This window comes from Sinocyclocheilus anshuiensis, unplaced genomic scaffold (genome assembly GCF_001515605.1).
Source record: "Sinocyclocheilus anshuiensis isolate Anshui unplaced genomic scaffold, SAMN03320099.WGS_v1.1 scaffold75, whole genome shotgun sequence".
Classification (NCBI taxonomy): Eukaryota; Metazoa; Chordata; class Actinopteri; order Cypriniformes; family Cyprinidae; genus Sinocyclocheilus; species Sinocyclocheilus anshuiensis.
In genome coordinates, this window is record NW_015549634.1 from 391,094 (window position 1) to 407,326 (window position 16,233).

At 36.2% G+C, this 16,233-nt stretch overlaps 1 protein-coding gene across 1 annotated transcript in view; it reads right to left on the reverse strand.

Moving 5' to 3' along the window:
* Positions 1–472: 472 nt before the first annotated feature.
* Positions 473–16,233, reverse strand: part of kcnma1b (potassium large conductance calcium-activated channel, subfamily M, alpha member 1b) — an 89,278-nt gene continuing 73,517 nt past the window's right edge. Inside the window, exons 26-33 of the mRNA XM_016448655.1 lie at positions 14,647–14,760; positions 9,104–9,234; positions 7,916–8,110; positions 6,597–6,715; positions 4,487–4,702; positions 1,828–1,856; positions 1,668–1,710; positions 473–617 (exon numbers count right to left, since the gene is read on the reverse strand). Coding sequence (XP_016304141.1) covers positions 473–617; positions 1,668–1,710; positions 1,828–1,856; positions 4,487–4,702; positions 6,597–6,715; positions 7,916–8,110; positions 9,104–9,234; positions 14,647–14,760 — 992 coding nt within the window. The remainder of the gene's footprint in view (positions 618–1,667; positions 1,711–1,827; positions 1,857–4,486; positions 4,703–6,596; positions 6,716–7,915; positions 8,111–9,103; positions 9,235–14,646; positions 14,761–16,233) is intronic.

Below are 16,233 nucleotides of genomic sequence, written 5' to 3' on the forward strand. Positions count from 1 at the left end.
ATATATATATATATATATTTTTTTTTTTTACAAATGTTTTTGACACTAACTTAACACCATAGATAATTTAACATAGAAGTACTTTTGGCATCAACTGGTGCTCCATACCCGGGTCAAAATGACCTGAACATTTGAAATCGTTATCTTTTTAAAAATTATTTAAAAAATTCGGAAAAAATTAATCGTGTGTTTTTTGAGGGTCTTAAAACGCTTGCAAAGTTTTGTTCCTTTACTAAAAACTATGCAATTTTTATGCATCTCTTCTGGCTCAGAAGAAACCTGAATGCATTATGAGGGCTAAAGGAAAGTTGGAAGTGTTTTTCATCTTTATGATAAACAGTGTTGGTCTTGTTGGGTCACCATTTGATCTCCAAAAGCAAAACCAGTTGAGAACCACTGAACTCCATCACTGATTTCCAGTCAGCAGATCTGATGATCCGTCTGTGATCAGGTGAGTCCAGATGAGGTCGTCTCAAGGCTCCTCCTCCACTTCTCTGATTGGCTGGATGATGTTGCTGGTGGATTTGTACTGATTGGTCTGATTGGCTGTGTGTGTGTTGGTGTGTTTGGTTTGCGTGTTTCTAGGGAAGCTGTTCTCAGGTTCATCTGTGTACCAGTTTTATCTGCAGAATGATTGACATCATTTACTGTACGTCTGAAGCATGAAGTGCACAAGTACATGAATGCAAATTTAGCTACACAAGCTCCATCTCATGCACCGACGAGTTTTGAAATGTTTCAATTCATCACTACATAATGCATTCATAGCAGGGTTATTATAGTATTATAATATTAACTAAAATTACAACCATAAAAATGTTTGTTACTTTAACATTTAATAAACTTTACATTTACAATTTATCTTGTTTTAGCACTGTAAAAAAAAATATGATCAATAAGTCATGATAGCAAGTGTTTGATTAACTCATTAAAATTATTTAACCAATTTTTACATTTTTTAAGATAAGACTTTAAGACTCTAATAATAATAATAATAATAATAATAATAATAATAAAATAATAAGACTAAGACTTTAATTTAGTTTGTTGACATACTAAAATAACTAAAATTAAATAAACTAAAACTACATAATAATAATAATAATAATAATAATAATAACAATAAAAAAACCTATACAGATAAAATATTTTCTAATTGTAAAAGTTTTTTAATTCAAAATATTATTAAAAACTGTATAAAACTAAATAAATTTATACTAGCCAAATAAATTTATAGCCTTAAAAAAAAACTTTCTCCAGCAACTTTTTTTTTTTGGGGTGCAATTATATGTATGTATGTGTCTAAGTTTTTTTATTATTAGAATGCAAAAGATTCACCAGAAAATCTTACAATGCAATGTTTTGTAGAATTTTTTTGTGCATTTGTATATTACTGTGGGGTTTTTTTTTAATGCAAAATATGTATTTTTTTTTTTTTTATTATGTTTTATTTATTTATTATTTTTTTGGTGAAAAGTGTAAGAACTGCTTTCAAATGATTTTGCTGTAATCATGCTCATATATTTGGAAATCAAAACCATGCATACTACAGAGTATGTACTACAGACACGCGAGCTAAATCTCTACAGAGGGTTGCAATGGTAAAAGCATTCTCAGTGTTATGACAGATCATAGATATCAAGAGACCAAGACAACTACTGAACTACAGCAGAGCCCTGAATCTGGAGAAACATGCACTGCAGAGATGACCTTCAGTCAGAAAGCAAAGAATTAATGCTGGCATGACGGATTCAATGCACTTTTCAGCTCATAACCATCTGAATTATGAGAGATGGTTGCAGTAATGACATGCATTTAGTTCCATACCTGAAACCCCTCTATTCGTCCTGGGCACACTTTAAAGAGAGAGTAAATGGAGTAAGTTCAAATGTCCTGATTCTGAGGGGACTCAATCTTTTTTACACACACACAAACACATATACTTAGGCCTATTTATATTGGTGCATAAGTTTAAAAATATTTAGCAATTGACAAAAATAAAATAATAAAAAATAATAATTAATACATTTCTAAAAATAAATTAAAATAAAATAAAAAATGAAAAAATCATAAAATTATATATACACACACACACACACACACACACACACACAAAGTATTTGTACTTTAGCTTTAAAATAGTTATCAATTTACAGTATATAAAATGATTATAATTACATTAAATTATTAAAATCAAAATTTTATTTTAAAATTCTAAAATAAAAAGTAATACAATAAAAAATATACATGAAAAGCACACAAATTGTTATTTTTTAAATAATAAAATGAATATCAATGAAAATGAGGTCCTGAGCAAAAGCAGATGCTTTAAGTGTTTCAAAAGCAAAGACGTCACATCATCAATACAGAAAAAAATACTTTTATTATGTTTAAGATATTGCATACACTAGTTCATTATAATCATATAAGAAAAATCTCTTACACGTGATATTGAGAGAATCAAAACTTTGGTGTGAGCGTCTTACTATAGCAATAAACGTGAATTAAACATAAAAAGCAAACAAACATCCTGCTTGCTTCTTTACATATACTCATCAAACAACTTTATTCTTGCAGCCTCGCAACACTTTCATATATTACGTGAGTTATACCAACCAACCAAACAGCACGCGTTCAGTCCAAAAGAGTTTAACAGCCTTAGAAATATGGAAAAGGTTTTGAATGGAAGATAAAACATTTGTCAAATGAGTCTCAGCACAGAAGCGTGGAGCGACGGCTGCAGGAAAACGCATTAGACCAGCTTGAGGAATAATGCTTCAACGTCAGAAAATCAGCGTTTCCATTCGCTTCATTTGAGATGGGTTTCTAAATCACGATGAACCTGTCCCTAACCTGACCATAAACCCGGTCAGAATCACGCGGACGTTTAGCCTTTGTTTCGCAGTCGTCCAGTAGCGTACGTCTTGATGCGTTTGCTATGCGTTTCTGTCAAGGCTGGTGTGATTAAACTCTCATTCTGTCATCTGTCGTCTCAAGAAGGCAGTGAATGGAAAATAAAAACATTTGGAAAATACTAACATTCTTTATGAGCACATATATATTGATGTGTAAGTACAGTGGGTCCAAATGTCTGAGAAAACACTGGAAAATTTGAAATATAATGAAGTAATATTTCAGATTCTGCACTATTTCTCTGTCACTAATCAAAATGTTTTGTGACACTGACCTGATATTGATTTTGTTCAATTCAAATATATGCAGTTTTATTCATCATGAACTTTACACGTATTTGGTGCATTTGTTTTGTATTTTGTATAGTATTGTTCATTTATTTTATGGATCTGCAACTGATTCAAATTGTACAGTTTTTTTTTTTCTGTTGAAAAATCTACAAAATAATCTAAATTGTTCAAAAATACATAAATTAAAAAATTTGTATTTTAAAGTTTATTTAAATTTTCACTGCAATTTAAGATTAGAAAATGTAATATTCTTTATTAACATTAATTTATTATTTAATATCTTTATTGACATATATTTTTTAGTAGCTGAACATGTAAAACATCAATTAAAATATGTACACTATTGTGATCTTTATATTTGATTAATTTTATGGCATATTTTGTATATTTCTAGTATGTATTGTTCATTTATTTTATGTTTTATAATGGATTGAATTGTGCAGATTTGTCTCTAGTCCTAAAATCCATGAAATGTTTGTCTTACATCATTAAAAATAAATTCAAGTTAATTTAAATTTTAACTGCAATTTATATGATCAGAAAATGTAATATTTATTCATATTATTTATTTACTATTTAATGTTTTTATTGACTTTTTAATAACTAAAAATGCAAAATATCAATTCAAATATGTATTCATCATGTCCCTTATACGTGGTGTATTTGTCAGCATATTTTGAGTATGTATTGTTCATTTATTTTATGTATCTGCAGTGGATTGAATTTTCTTTATTCCTAAAATCCACAAAATGTTTGTTTTACATTATTTGAGTTCTGAAACTGTTGCAAAAAATTCATTTCCAAAAAAATCAATTTCTGTAATAAAAAAAAAAATGTGCAAAAAAAAAAAGTTTATTAATACTATTAGTTTAATATTTACATTTAAATATTTAAATGTACTCACTGAATAATTGAATGTAATTTTTTATGAACTAAAAATGCAAGCCGTCAGACGTTTGGAGCCACTGTATGTGGGTAACATGAGACAGCAGCCGTGTTATATGAGGAATACCAGGATGTAGAAGCACAGAGGCGTGATGCGATGATGAAGCACACGAGCGTTTGTCAAGTCGCTGTTGTCAAACTGTAGGATTAAAGTGCAGTTAAAGTGCAAAATGGTAAAACTGATTCATTATTCGTTAACGCTGGCCGGTGCTTTATACAGATGCAACTAGTATGCTAAAGATGATGTGCGAAGTAAACATTTGATGCGTGTAAAAAAATACAGTCCGGGATTCGTGTTTGTGATAAGAGTCCGCACTGACGCTTACAGAGGAACGTACTTCTGTTTGTCGCGCAGGTCGCGGCTCCGGCTGCGGCCCGGCCGGGCGGATGAGGGGACGGAGTGGGCGGATGGGCTCTTCTTGCTGGGGCAGTAGGTGGAGTGAGTGGACAGGTTGGTGCGCGTCTGGCCGGCGTTGTGGTCAAATTGCATCAGGCAGAAGATCAGATCTGTAGGCACCAGCTCGAAGTCGTACGGAGGATTCGCGATCACGTATCTGTCACGAGAGAAACAGTTTAATTTGACATGTAACAAAAAAGTTACAAACAACCTACTAAAGCAAAGCTCAATAACTATAGCTTTGCAAGAATGCGTTGAATTGATTAAAGCACTAAGCCCCGTGAAGCCGTGGTTTACAGTGAATTTATAACAGCTAAGGGGTGTTGTTAGGCACGACGTGAAGCGGAGCTGTTATAAATTCACTGTAAACCACGGCTTCACGGGGGTTATTGCTTTTATAAAACGGTTATTCCACATACGTAGTAAGGTTTCACAAAATAAAACAGAGCAAATAAAGTGTAATGATATTAATAAAAACAGTATTCTTCCACCAAACAATGTAGCTCCTCAGAAACAGTTGTGGTTGCAACAAAGTGTTTGCCGAGCAACAGACAAACGTAAACAAAGGTGTATGTTTGTAGTGTAATTTACAACAGCTTCGAACTTGGCTCAGCCAATCAGAATCAAGGACCGGAACTCTCCGTTTTATAATACAATTTGTGTTCATGTTTTATTTGTTAGGGACAGATAGGGCATGTATCGTAGTGCTTGTAGCTGAAAACTTAAATTACAGTTACAAAAAACAACAACAACAAGTACACGAATTTACAATATAAGTACACCAAATATGACTACAAGTTTATTGCTGTATCAACCAAGATTTTGTAGCTTTTTAAAAAATTGTTATAATTTGCAATAGATTTTAAATAATCAGGCAATGAATTCCAAAATTTTACACCAAAATTTTTCCAAAAATGTATTATTACATTGTTAGAAAAAACTATATTTCAAATACAATATTTTTTTATATATATTTTATATTTTTTTTAAATAAAAAAATTCTATTCTTTTGGACTAGGCATTGGCCTGATATTGATTTTGTTCAGCTGAAATATGTACAATTTATACAGCAATAACTTTATATTTTCGTTTGTATTTTGTACAGTATATTTCTAGTATGTATTGTTCATTTATTTTATGTTTTGAATGCAATTGATTGATTTTTTTCTCTGATAACAAAATACATTTTAATGTTGAAGTTTATTTTCATTTTCACTGCAATTTATATGATCAGAAAATGTAATATTATTTATATATGATTCATTTAATATTTAGTATTTTTACTGACTTGTAATATTTTAATGTAATATTAACTAAAAGTGCAAAATGCCGGTTGAAACATGTACACTTTATCCACCATGTTCTTTATATTTGCTGCATTTGTTTTGTATTTTGTGTATTTCTTGTATGTATTGTTCATTTATTTTATCTTTTGTAATTTACTGAATTATACCGATTTTTTCTTTATTCCAAAAATCCATGAAATGTTTGTTTTACATCATTTGAGTTGTGAATCTAAATTGTTAAATTGTCTAAATGTTATATTTGGTGCATTTCTCAACATATTTTCAGTATGTATTGTTTATTTGTTTTATGTATCTACAACTTATTGAATTATAAAGATTTTCCTCTATTACAAAAATGCATGAAATGTTCGTTTTACATCATTTTAAAAATTATATTTCAAATTAATGCTACTCTTTTGAACTTTAAATATTCATCAGCACAACACTACATTGATAATAATCAGAAATGCTTCTTGAGCAGCAAATCAGCATATTAGAATGATTTCTGAAGATCATGTGACACTGAAGACTGGAGTAATGATGCTGAAAATTCAGCTTTGATCACAGAAATAAATTACAGTTTAGAACATATTCACATAGAAAACAGCTGTTTTAGATTATAGTAATATTTCACAATTGTACTGTTTTCACTGTATTTTTGATCAAATAAATGCAGCCTTGGTGAGCAGAAGAGACTTCTTTCAAAAACATTCAAAATATTATCGACCGAACACATAGTAAAGCTAGTAAAGCTGGTTCACTCACCGTTTGGTGCACTGGCTGGGTGCTCCCAGATGTGCGTCTCTTAATCGGTAGATTCCAAAACACAACATGTTGTACGTCTTCAATGCTTTACAGAATAAATCACCATAACAGCCTCCATCCTGAAAACACAAGCATAAACATTATATGGTGATACAGATTTAAAGATATTTAATAAAATAGATTCAAACAATTTGAGCATTTGACTTTCAGGCCTCCAAACATCCAGAAAGTCCTGTTTTATATATTTTTAAATTTGATATAAACATATATTTCCCAAAACATGTTACTATAAAACTGCAAAAAAATCAAAGCCATAAATCTAAACAAGCTGTGTTCCAAATTTGAGGTCGATATCACAAAAAACAAAGAGCTTTCAGTAAGATTTTAAGTTTGTGTGCAGTACCAAACATTTCCACGAGATGAAATTTGTTTCCCATTCATTTCCAATGCAGTCATTTTTGACTGCGAGGAGTACAAGTGTGACACTTTTTTTTTTTCAGGACCACTTAACCTTTTCAAATCATATTGATGATTTTTGTGTGTGTTCACATAGCAAATGTGCCAAAACCTTTACCAAGTTCCGTACCATTCAGAACAAGTCAAAAAAAAAAAAAACTGTGTAAAAGAGCACTAGAGGGTTAATGGTGCGTTAAAAAAAAGAACAACAACAAAAATGGAAAGCAAATTTCATCTAGTGGAAATGTTTGGTACTGCACCCAAACAAATAAATAAATAAAAACTTACTGAAAGCTCTTTTTTCAATATCAACCTCAAATTTGGAACACAACTTCTTTAGATTTATGGCTTTGATTTTCACTTACTCTTTTCACTTGAGGGGAACTTACTGTCTTTAGAAAAGTTTAGATGGCATTTTTTCTTTTCATCTTGCCTCTGTATAATGCATATTAAAGGGATAGTTCACCCAAAAATGAAAATTTGATGTATTTAGTTTTGTTATTTACATTTACATTAAATTTTGTTATTTAGCAGACAATTTTATCCAAAGCGACTTACAAATGAGAACTATAGAAGCAATCAAAACCAACAAAAGAGCAATGATATGGAAGTGCTATATTAGTATATTATTATAGTGTTATATTTCAATTTCACAAAGAAATGTGCAGCATTTTGTCCAAGCAATAATAAAAGGACAAATTTTATTTATAATTTGTGCTAAATCTAATTTTGTTAAAAAAAATCGTGAATCGAATCGTGACTTGAGTGAATCGTTACATCCCTAGTCATTTTTGACCTCCACACAAGCAGCACCTGAGGGTTAAACATGAAGCAAATGAAGTAGTAAGAGATGTCAGTCTCACCCCCAGATCAGCAAAGGGGCCGTCGTAAAGCGCCAGCTGTGCGACGCGGCAGCGGTCTCTGTTGGCCAGTGTTTGCGTTGTGCTGTATCCTCCACGCAGCGCGTTCTCCTCCGCCAGCAGACCCTCCAGCTCCGGCGTGGCTCCGCCGGTCACCAGCGTCCGGATCAGAGTCAGAATGTTATCATTGAAGTACGTCTGAGACAGAGACAGAGGGAGAGGAGCGTTACTACTGTGGCTGAGAGAGCTCAACACACTGCAAATACTCACAACACATCCAAATAAAGAAGCGCGCTGCAAAAACAGAAACTCGCTACAAACAGGCAAAGACCACCTCGGAAATGGTTATGGAAGTGACGAACATGGCTGGGACATATTTATCAATGTTTGCTCTCAAAGGTGAGATTTTTGTTTATTTTAACATCCTTCCTTATAGTTTTTTATTTATTTATAATATTAGCCTAAATAAGCTGACGAAATACACAGTTACTGTAACTGTGAAAGGTTATGTAAGCTGGCTAACTTACCTTTACAACTTTCCATCAACCATAGCCTATGGTTTTACTATTCAAATTAATTGATAAATACATTTAGGTTACACTTTATTTTAAGGTGTCCTTGTTACAGCGTAGTTATACATATAAGTACTGAGTAATATTAATTAACTACATGTACTTACTATATGGTTAGGGTTAGGATTAGGGTATCTTGCATGTAATTATGCATAACTAATTGTTATTATAATAGTAAGTACATGTAATATGTGTAACAAGGATACCTTAAAATAAAGTATTACCTACATTTATTATATAAAAACTAAATAAAAACAAAAAATGGTTACTATAGTTAAACCATGTACAAATTAACCATGGATTAACTACACAAACCATAGTTTAACCATGGTATTTGTACAACTGTGGTTATACAATTGGTAATCAATATGCCCCCAAAAAAAAAACATGGTTAATTTTCGTTTTGTTGGGGAAATTTTGTTGTGGTCTGTGCTACTTGTGCATTTCTTTATTTGCTTGTGTTGTGAGCATTTGCAGCACATGTGCTGTCAAACTAATGAAGATGTTTTCTTAATTTGCTGGTGCTTTGCATGTGTTTTCTTAAGTTGCAGAGCCACCGTACATTACAGATGCGGAGCGGTGCGCGAGGCCTGACACCACTGTGTTTGCGTTTACTTACGGCACTCATCAATGAATCCAGCACGCTGACGGCGAACGCTGTCCCACAGGCGAACGGCTGCGTGAGGTACAGCTCTGTGTCGGGATCGTCGTCATCGTCCTGGTCCAGAAACTGGACGTTTGAGTCGTTCACTGCAGACACACACACACACACACACACGGACTGTTAGGAATGTGTTTCATTAAATGAGGAGTCTTATTAAAAATTTTCACAGAAAATAACAGGGTCAAAATTGAACTCTTTTTTTTTTCAGCACCCAATGCAAGAATTTGGCAAGTCAATGAACTGGTGCAACTTGCCAGTGCAGCAGCCAATAAATTTAATAAGAACTTTAACAAGCACTTTAAAGATTATCTAGATGGAAGATTTTCTTCAGACCTTGATGATATGTATTATGAGTCAGTCTGATAAAACATGACAAAAGAAAGGTTATTACAGTTCCCTTTCAGTCAGTCACGTTCGACGTTACGTCAGCAGTGACTGACGAATTGGGATCTCGCCAGAGAGCCCAATCACCTTCGAGTGTTAACAAAACAAGTCAATGAATGTTGGCGTGCGAGCTTTGCATCGCGCACCCCGCCCCGCAGCGCAAGTATATAAGGAGAGCGCGTGCAGTCGCACATTCAGCTTTTCGCTGAGGAGCCGAGCCTTTCTGCTTGAGCAGTCACAGAAGAGAGTGTCTTGGAGGGCATCTTTTTCTGCCCGAAACAGAGCTAGTGCCTCTTCCGTCCTCACTACCCTCAACGGCGGGGCGGCTAAGGTGTATGTGGAGATCCCCCCCAGTCGAGCGCGCTATTGCGATGCAGCTTTGCCCGCAGAGCACTGCTGCCTGGCAGGGTAATCCACGCCTCCCGTCCAGAGCTTGTAAGTTCTCGTCCGCTCTAACAGCCAAGGCTTACAGAGCTGCTGGACAGGCCGCCTCCGCCCTGCACGCCATGGCCCTCCTGCAGGGGTGGCTTAGGGGTATGTGGAGATTCCCCCAGTCGAGCGCGCTATTGTGATGCAGCTTTGCCCGCAGAGCGCTGCCGCCTGGCGGGGTAATCCACGCCTCCCGTCCAGAGCTTGTAAGTTCTCGTCTGCTCTAACGGCCAAGGCTTACAGAGCTGCTGGACAGGCCGCCTCCGCCCTGCATGCCATGGCCCTCCAGCAAGTCTACCAGGCCAAGGCGTTGAAGCAGCTGCACGAGGGTAGTTCTGACCCGGGTGTGATAAAGGAGCTGCGCACTGCGACGGACCTCACCCTACGGGCGACGAAAGTCACAGCGTGGTCCCTGGGTCAGACGATGTCCACCTTGGTGGTCCAGGAATGCCATCTTTGGCTGAACCTGGTAGATATGAGGGAGTCCGACAAACACCACTTCCTGGACTCCCCGATCTCCTAGGCTGGCGTCTTCAGCGACGCAGTGGAGAGCTTCGTCCAGCAGTTCTCCGCCGCACAGAAGCAGATGGAGGCAATTAAGTCAACACCCCGTCACCTCGGTGGGTTATGGCCAATCCTGGACCTGCGCGTTCTGAACCGAGCCCTCCACACACAGGCTCCCGTTCAGGATGTTGATGCAGAAACGCATTTTTCAATGAGTTCACCCACATGATTGGTTCGCAGCGATCGACCTGAAGGACGCGTACTTTCATGTCTCGATCCTCCCTCGACACAGGCCATTTCTCCGCTTCGCGTTCGAGGGGCGAGCATATTAGTACAAGGTCCTCCCCTTCGGGCTACACCTCAGCCGGTTGGGGCTTCGGGTCAACTGGGAAAAGAGCAAACTCTCCCCGGTGCAGGGGATCTCTTTTCTTGGTGTGGAGCTTGACTCTTGAGTGTGACACTATGACAGCATGCCTCTCGGAGGTTCATGCCCGGTCATTGCTGACCCAGCTTTGCATTAGAGGGTTGGGCATATCAGTACAAGGTCCTTCCCTTCAGGCTGTCCCTGTCGCCTCGTGTCTTCACGAAAGTGGTGGAGGCACCCCTTGTTCCATTGAGGGAAAGAGGCATTCGCATTCTCAACTACCTTGACGACTGGCCCAGTCTCGAGCGCAGTTGTGCGAACACAGGGACGTGGTACTCAGCCACCTCAGCCAGTTGGGGCTTTGGGTCAACTGGGAAAAGAGCAAACTCTCCCCCATGCAGAGGATCTGTTTTATCTGTGTGGAGTTAGACTCGGTGAGTATGACGGCGCGGCTCACCAGCAAGTGTGCCCAGTCAGTGCTGAACTGCCTGAGTTCCTTCAGAGGCAGGAACGTGGTATCTCTGAAACACTTTCAGAGGCTCCTGGGGCATATGACATCTGCAGCCGCAGTCACGCCGCTCAGATTGCTTCATATGAGACCACTTCAGCACTGGTTATGCTCCTGAGTCCCGTGCAGAGGATCTCTTTTCTCGGTATGGAGTTGGATTCGGTTAATCTAACAGCACATTTCTCAGTAGAGTGTGCCCAGTCGATGCTGAACTGCCTGGAGTCATTTCAGAGCAGGAAGACGGTCCCACTGAAACAGTTTCAGAGGCTCCTGGGGCATATGGCATCCGCTGCCATGGGCACGCCGCTTGGATTGCTTCATATGAGACCGCTTCAGCGTTGGCTTCACGACCGAGTCCTGAGATGGGCATTGCAACGCGGCACTCACCAGGTCTCAGTCACCCCGTCCTGCCACCAGACTTTCAGCCCGTGGTGGGACCTTGCCTTTCTTCGGGCGGGAGTTCCCCTAGTGCAAGTGTCCAGGCATGTTGTTGTCTCAACAGATGCCTCTGCCATAGGCTGGGGAGCCATGTGCAATGAATAGGTGCCCATGTGTAGTAACATTCATTGGCTTGTTTTGTTAACACTCGAAGGTGATTGGGCTCTCTGGCGAGATATTTCTCATTTTCATTTAGCTTAACTTGATGTACAAAAATAAATAAACATATGAAGGTGATTGGGCTCTCTGGCGAGATATTTCTCATTTTCATTTAGCTTAACTTGATGTACAAAAATAACTAACTGAAATAAAAATTAATAAAAACTATATAGACATTAAAAAATAATAGTAATAATAATAAAAATGACAAAAATTCACAACAAAATTACTAAAACTTTAACAAAAATTAAAATGAAAACAGAAAATATAAAAAATTACAACCAATTCAAAATAAAAAATACATTCAAAAATTCATAATTTGCATAAAGGTGGACCATTTAAGATTTTTTTTTTAATTATTAAATTATTTTCATGACAAGCAAAAAAATGAAAATGCATAAAATCTGGCAAGTAAATAAAATAAAACTTACATTGCTGGTAAATGTATTAAGAAATGTATTTGAAGTCAAATGGAAAGAACAATAAGATCAATAATATATATATGACAAAAACAAAACCTGACAAAAATAAATTTACAAAAAATTACAATTTAAATATAAAATAAAAACTAATTCTTAAAGGGTTAGTTCACCTTTATAGTTCACAATTATAGTTCACATCTTACGTCATCAGCCCAGAGCTGCTTCTGTGTACAACTGTTGGCGCAAGCTACATTAAAGTGATTATTACGTTTTGAATATGGATTTTTTTTCTTACAAAAACACATCAATTCGCTACAGGAGGCCTTTGTTCACCCCCCGGAGCCGTGTGAGACACTTTTTATTATGGATGGGCGCTTTTTATTTCACTTCTTTTGGACTGATGCACTGCAACACCCGCTGAGTGCCATTAAACAGCTTGAAGGATCAAAGACAATTATTAATATAACTCTGACTGGATTCGTCTGAAAGAAGAAAGTCATATACACCTAGGATGCCTTGAGGGGGAGTAATTTATGGGCTAATTTTCATTTTTGGGTGAACTAACCCTTTAACATTAACAAATAAAAATGATGTAAAATGCAGTGGTCAGTAAAAATTATTTATTTAAAACTATTATAGTTTTTATCAATATTTGAATGTTTTTATTTTTAGACTTAATTTTAAAATATTGGCCAAACAAACAACAAATTTACTAAAATTAAAATAGAAAATATAAAAACTAATTGAAAATATTAATAAATCAAACATTACCAAAAATGCTGGTTCATGGTAAAAAAAAAAATCATTTATGGCCAGAAATGTTGTCGATTAATTGTCAGAAGCAGCAGGAAGTTCATTTCTGACCCTGAGCCATTGAGTTTCCTGTCAGAGAAACTCAGAAACACGTAACGGAGTGACAGATCATCTCTGAACTCAGATTCGATCGGTTTGACAGGAACCAGCAGCGCGTCTCGCCACACAGAAGCACACAGGATTCACAGCATGCTGCAGAAACACTCATGCCAACAGCGAAAAACACCAGAGAGGAACAGAAGAACAGCAGAAACCTCCACAGAGCGACAGGAACACCAGCCATTCTTACCCAGCTCAGTTATCATTGGGATGTTGTTCCCGCTGCTCTTGTCCTGGCTCAGAGAAACCAGGGGCAGCGACTTGTCTGTTTTAGCTAGCAGCATAACACAACCAGTTACCAAAACCAACCGTTTAGTTGTTTTACACTTTGCAACCATAAACCTAGAAACTAGCTTCAAAATTATTTTCAGGAACCGTTGTTAAAACAGCCGTTCACACTCAAATGCTTTGGGGTCAGTAGGAGTTTTTACAATAAGGTTCCATTTGTTAACATTAGTAAACTTCATTAGTTAAACTATCAATAAAATATTCTAAAGCATTTATTCATCTTCGTTAATGTTTATTTCAACATTTACTAATAATAATTATTAAAATCACAGGTATGTGCTAATATTATTTAATTGGCCTGAGCTAACATGAACTAACTATGAACAGCTGTATTTTTTATTAATTAATGTCAGGGTTAATATAGTTAACTAAAGCTAAAAACATAAACATTTATTTCAAGTAATGAAATTAAAATTAAATTAAATTAAATGAAACCTCAAACTTATTTCTGCTAGTTGCCAAGGCAATAGTACTCATTGTTTTAAATAAATTTAGTTTAATTATTATTTATATTTAAATATATTTTATAGGTAATATTTAAATTAAAGCTGCAGTCCGTAACTTTTTTGTGTTCAAAATGTGCAAAATTTATATAATAAGCGAGTACACCATGAATCCATTTTCCAAACCGTGTTTTTGGCTTGTCCTGAATCACTACGGTACACCTATAATAAGTGTTTATATTTGGACTAATTAGACTGGTTTGGGTAGGTGCCGCTGCGGAGGAGCCCAGTACCTGCGTTATTCGTCATAGACATAAACAGAGAGAAGTAGATCCGGATACAATGTTCTTCCGCAAGACGCACGCAGTTCTGTTTATTAACCGCTAGAGTGCCAAAAGTTACGGACTGCAGCTTTAAGTTAAATCAAATATTTAAAGTGTTAAATAAAAATTTATAAAAAACTATACACACAATTAAAAAAAACTAATACAATTCAAATACAAAAAATAACTCATTTTTGAAAATTTGCTCATTGTGACTCATTTTGCCAACACAGGTGACAAATCTTTACTGTCCCTTTTAATCAATTGAATGCATCCTTGATGAATAAATGTATTAGTTTGGGCTTAAAAGTGAGTGATTCTCACCGAGCTCTGTGATGATGTGAATGTTTGCTCCAGTGGTTATGGACGCCTGTCGCACCAATCCGTGTACGGGACTGTTCTCCGGAGACGAGCGATCCATGCCAGGAGGAGTGAAACCTGGAGCAGAGCACAAAAATACATGAATACAGTGCCATGTTAAATCAACCAAATTTCAGAAACTTCCCCAGCTCAAATTTTTTATTTTGTTAATATTTTTCCTAAAGAAAGGCAAACATAAATAGTGATGAAAGCCAAAATATTAAATGTCATGGATGCATATTTAATGAGTAATCCACTATTTTGTAGAGGGGCGTCAAAATTACATTTTCACCTGAGATTTGGAGCCAAATTACAGGGGTGTAAAAATGACTTCAGAAAGATGGGAGCATCATTATGTTATTTTCACACAGAGATTAGTAGCACTATTAGTAAAATCTGTTGAGTTAAGCAATCTTTGTTGCATTATATGCCAATGGTGACCATTCAAAAATGGGAAAAAAGCACATTTCAAGTTTTGTCTCTAAGGTTTGCATGCATGTAGCTCACGAAGCATTAAAGATATCTTAATATCCTTTTAGATTTTGGGTCTTAACAAACTTTCCTTTTCGTATCTTATTTTTAGCAGTCAAAAACCAAATGTTGTTGACTTTGTATACAGCTGATACTTACTGAATTTAAAGTGGAATGTCTGAAGTACAAATAATTTTGAAACTATAAATGTATCCTCTTTCCCTCTATCAAAACAAATGCATAGAACATAGATGTCTGAGTGCCATATAACTAAAACAATTTACTCAAGGAGCCACATTACAATCCCAATATCTCTGGAAATGAACCACACAGGGCCACAGGGCCTTACCAAATCGGTACTAAAAAAATTAAAACGTTACGGTACCAGGTTTTCTTAAGTACCGGTGGTACCGAATACCCGGTCAACCCGGTTCTTGATGCGCTAAACGAAAGCTATCCTCTTCCAATGTTGCCAAGTCTGCGGTTTTCCCGCAGAATTGGGCTGCTTTAACACTGTTGCCGCGGGTTGTTTTTCATGTCCCCGGGTTGAAAAACGACCCCACTAACGTGATATTTAGCCCCGGAATGTGAAGTTTACCTTGGGAACCCCGCCAAAACGCGTATTTTATCCCCGGAACGCGATTTTTAACGGGGGACCCCCTCGAAACGCGACCGTGACAACACTAACTGGCATATAATGCAACAAAGATGGATAAAGTCAACAGATTTTACTAATAGGCCTACCAATCTCTGTGTAATCATAAAATGATCATATACTGCCAACTTTATAAAATCATTTTTACCATCCTGTAATTTGGCTCCGAATCATAGGTGAAAATGTCATTTTGAACCTTCTCTACAAAATAGTGCATTACTCATTAAATATTCACCCGTGATGCTTAAAGGGGTCCTATTTGGCTTTTTCACTTTTTCAACTTTAGTTAGTCTGTAATGTTGCTGTTTGAGCATAAAAAAGATCTGCGACAAAGCTCAAAGCTCAAAGTCCACTTCAAAAGGAGATATTTTATTTAACAGAAATCACTTTCAAAAACTACAACGAACGACTCGTTTGGACTACAA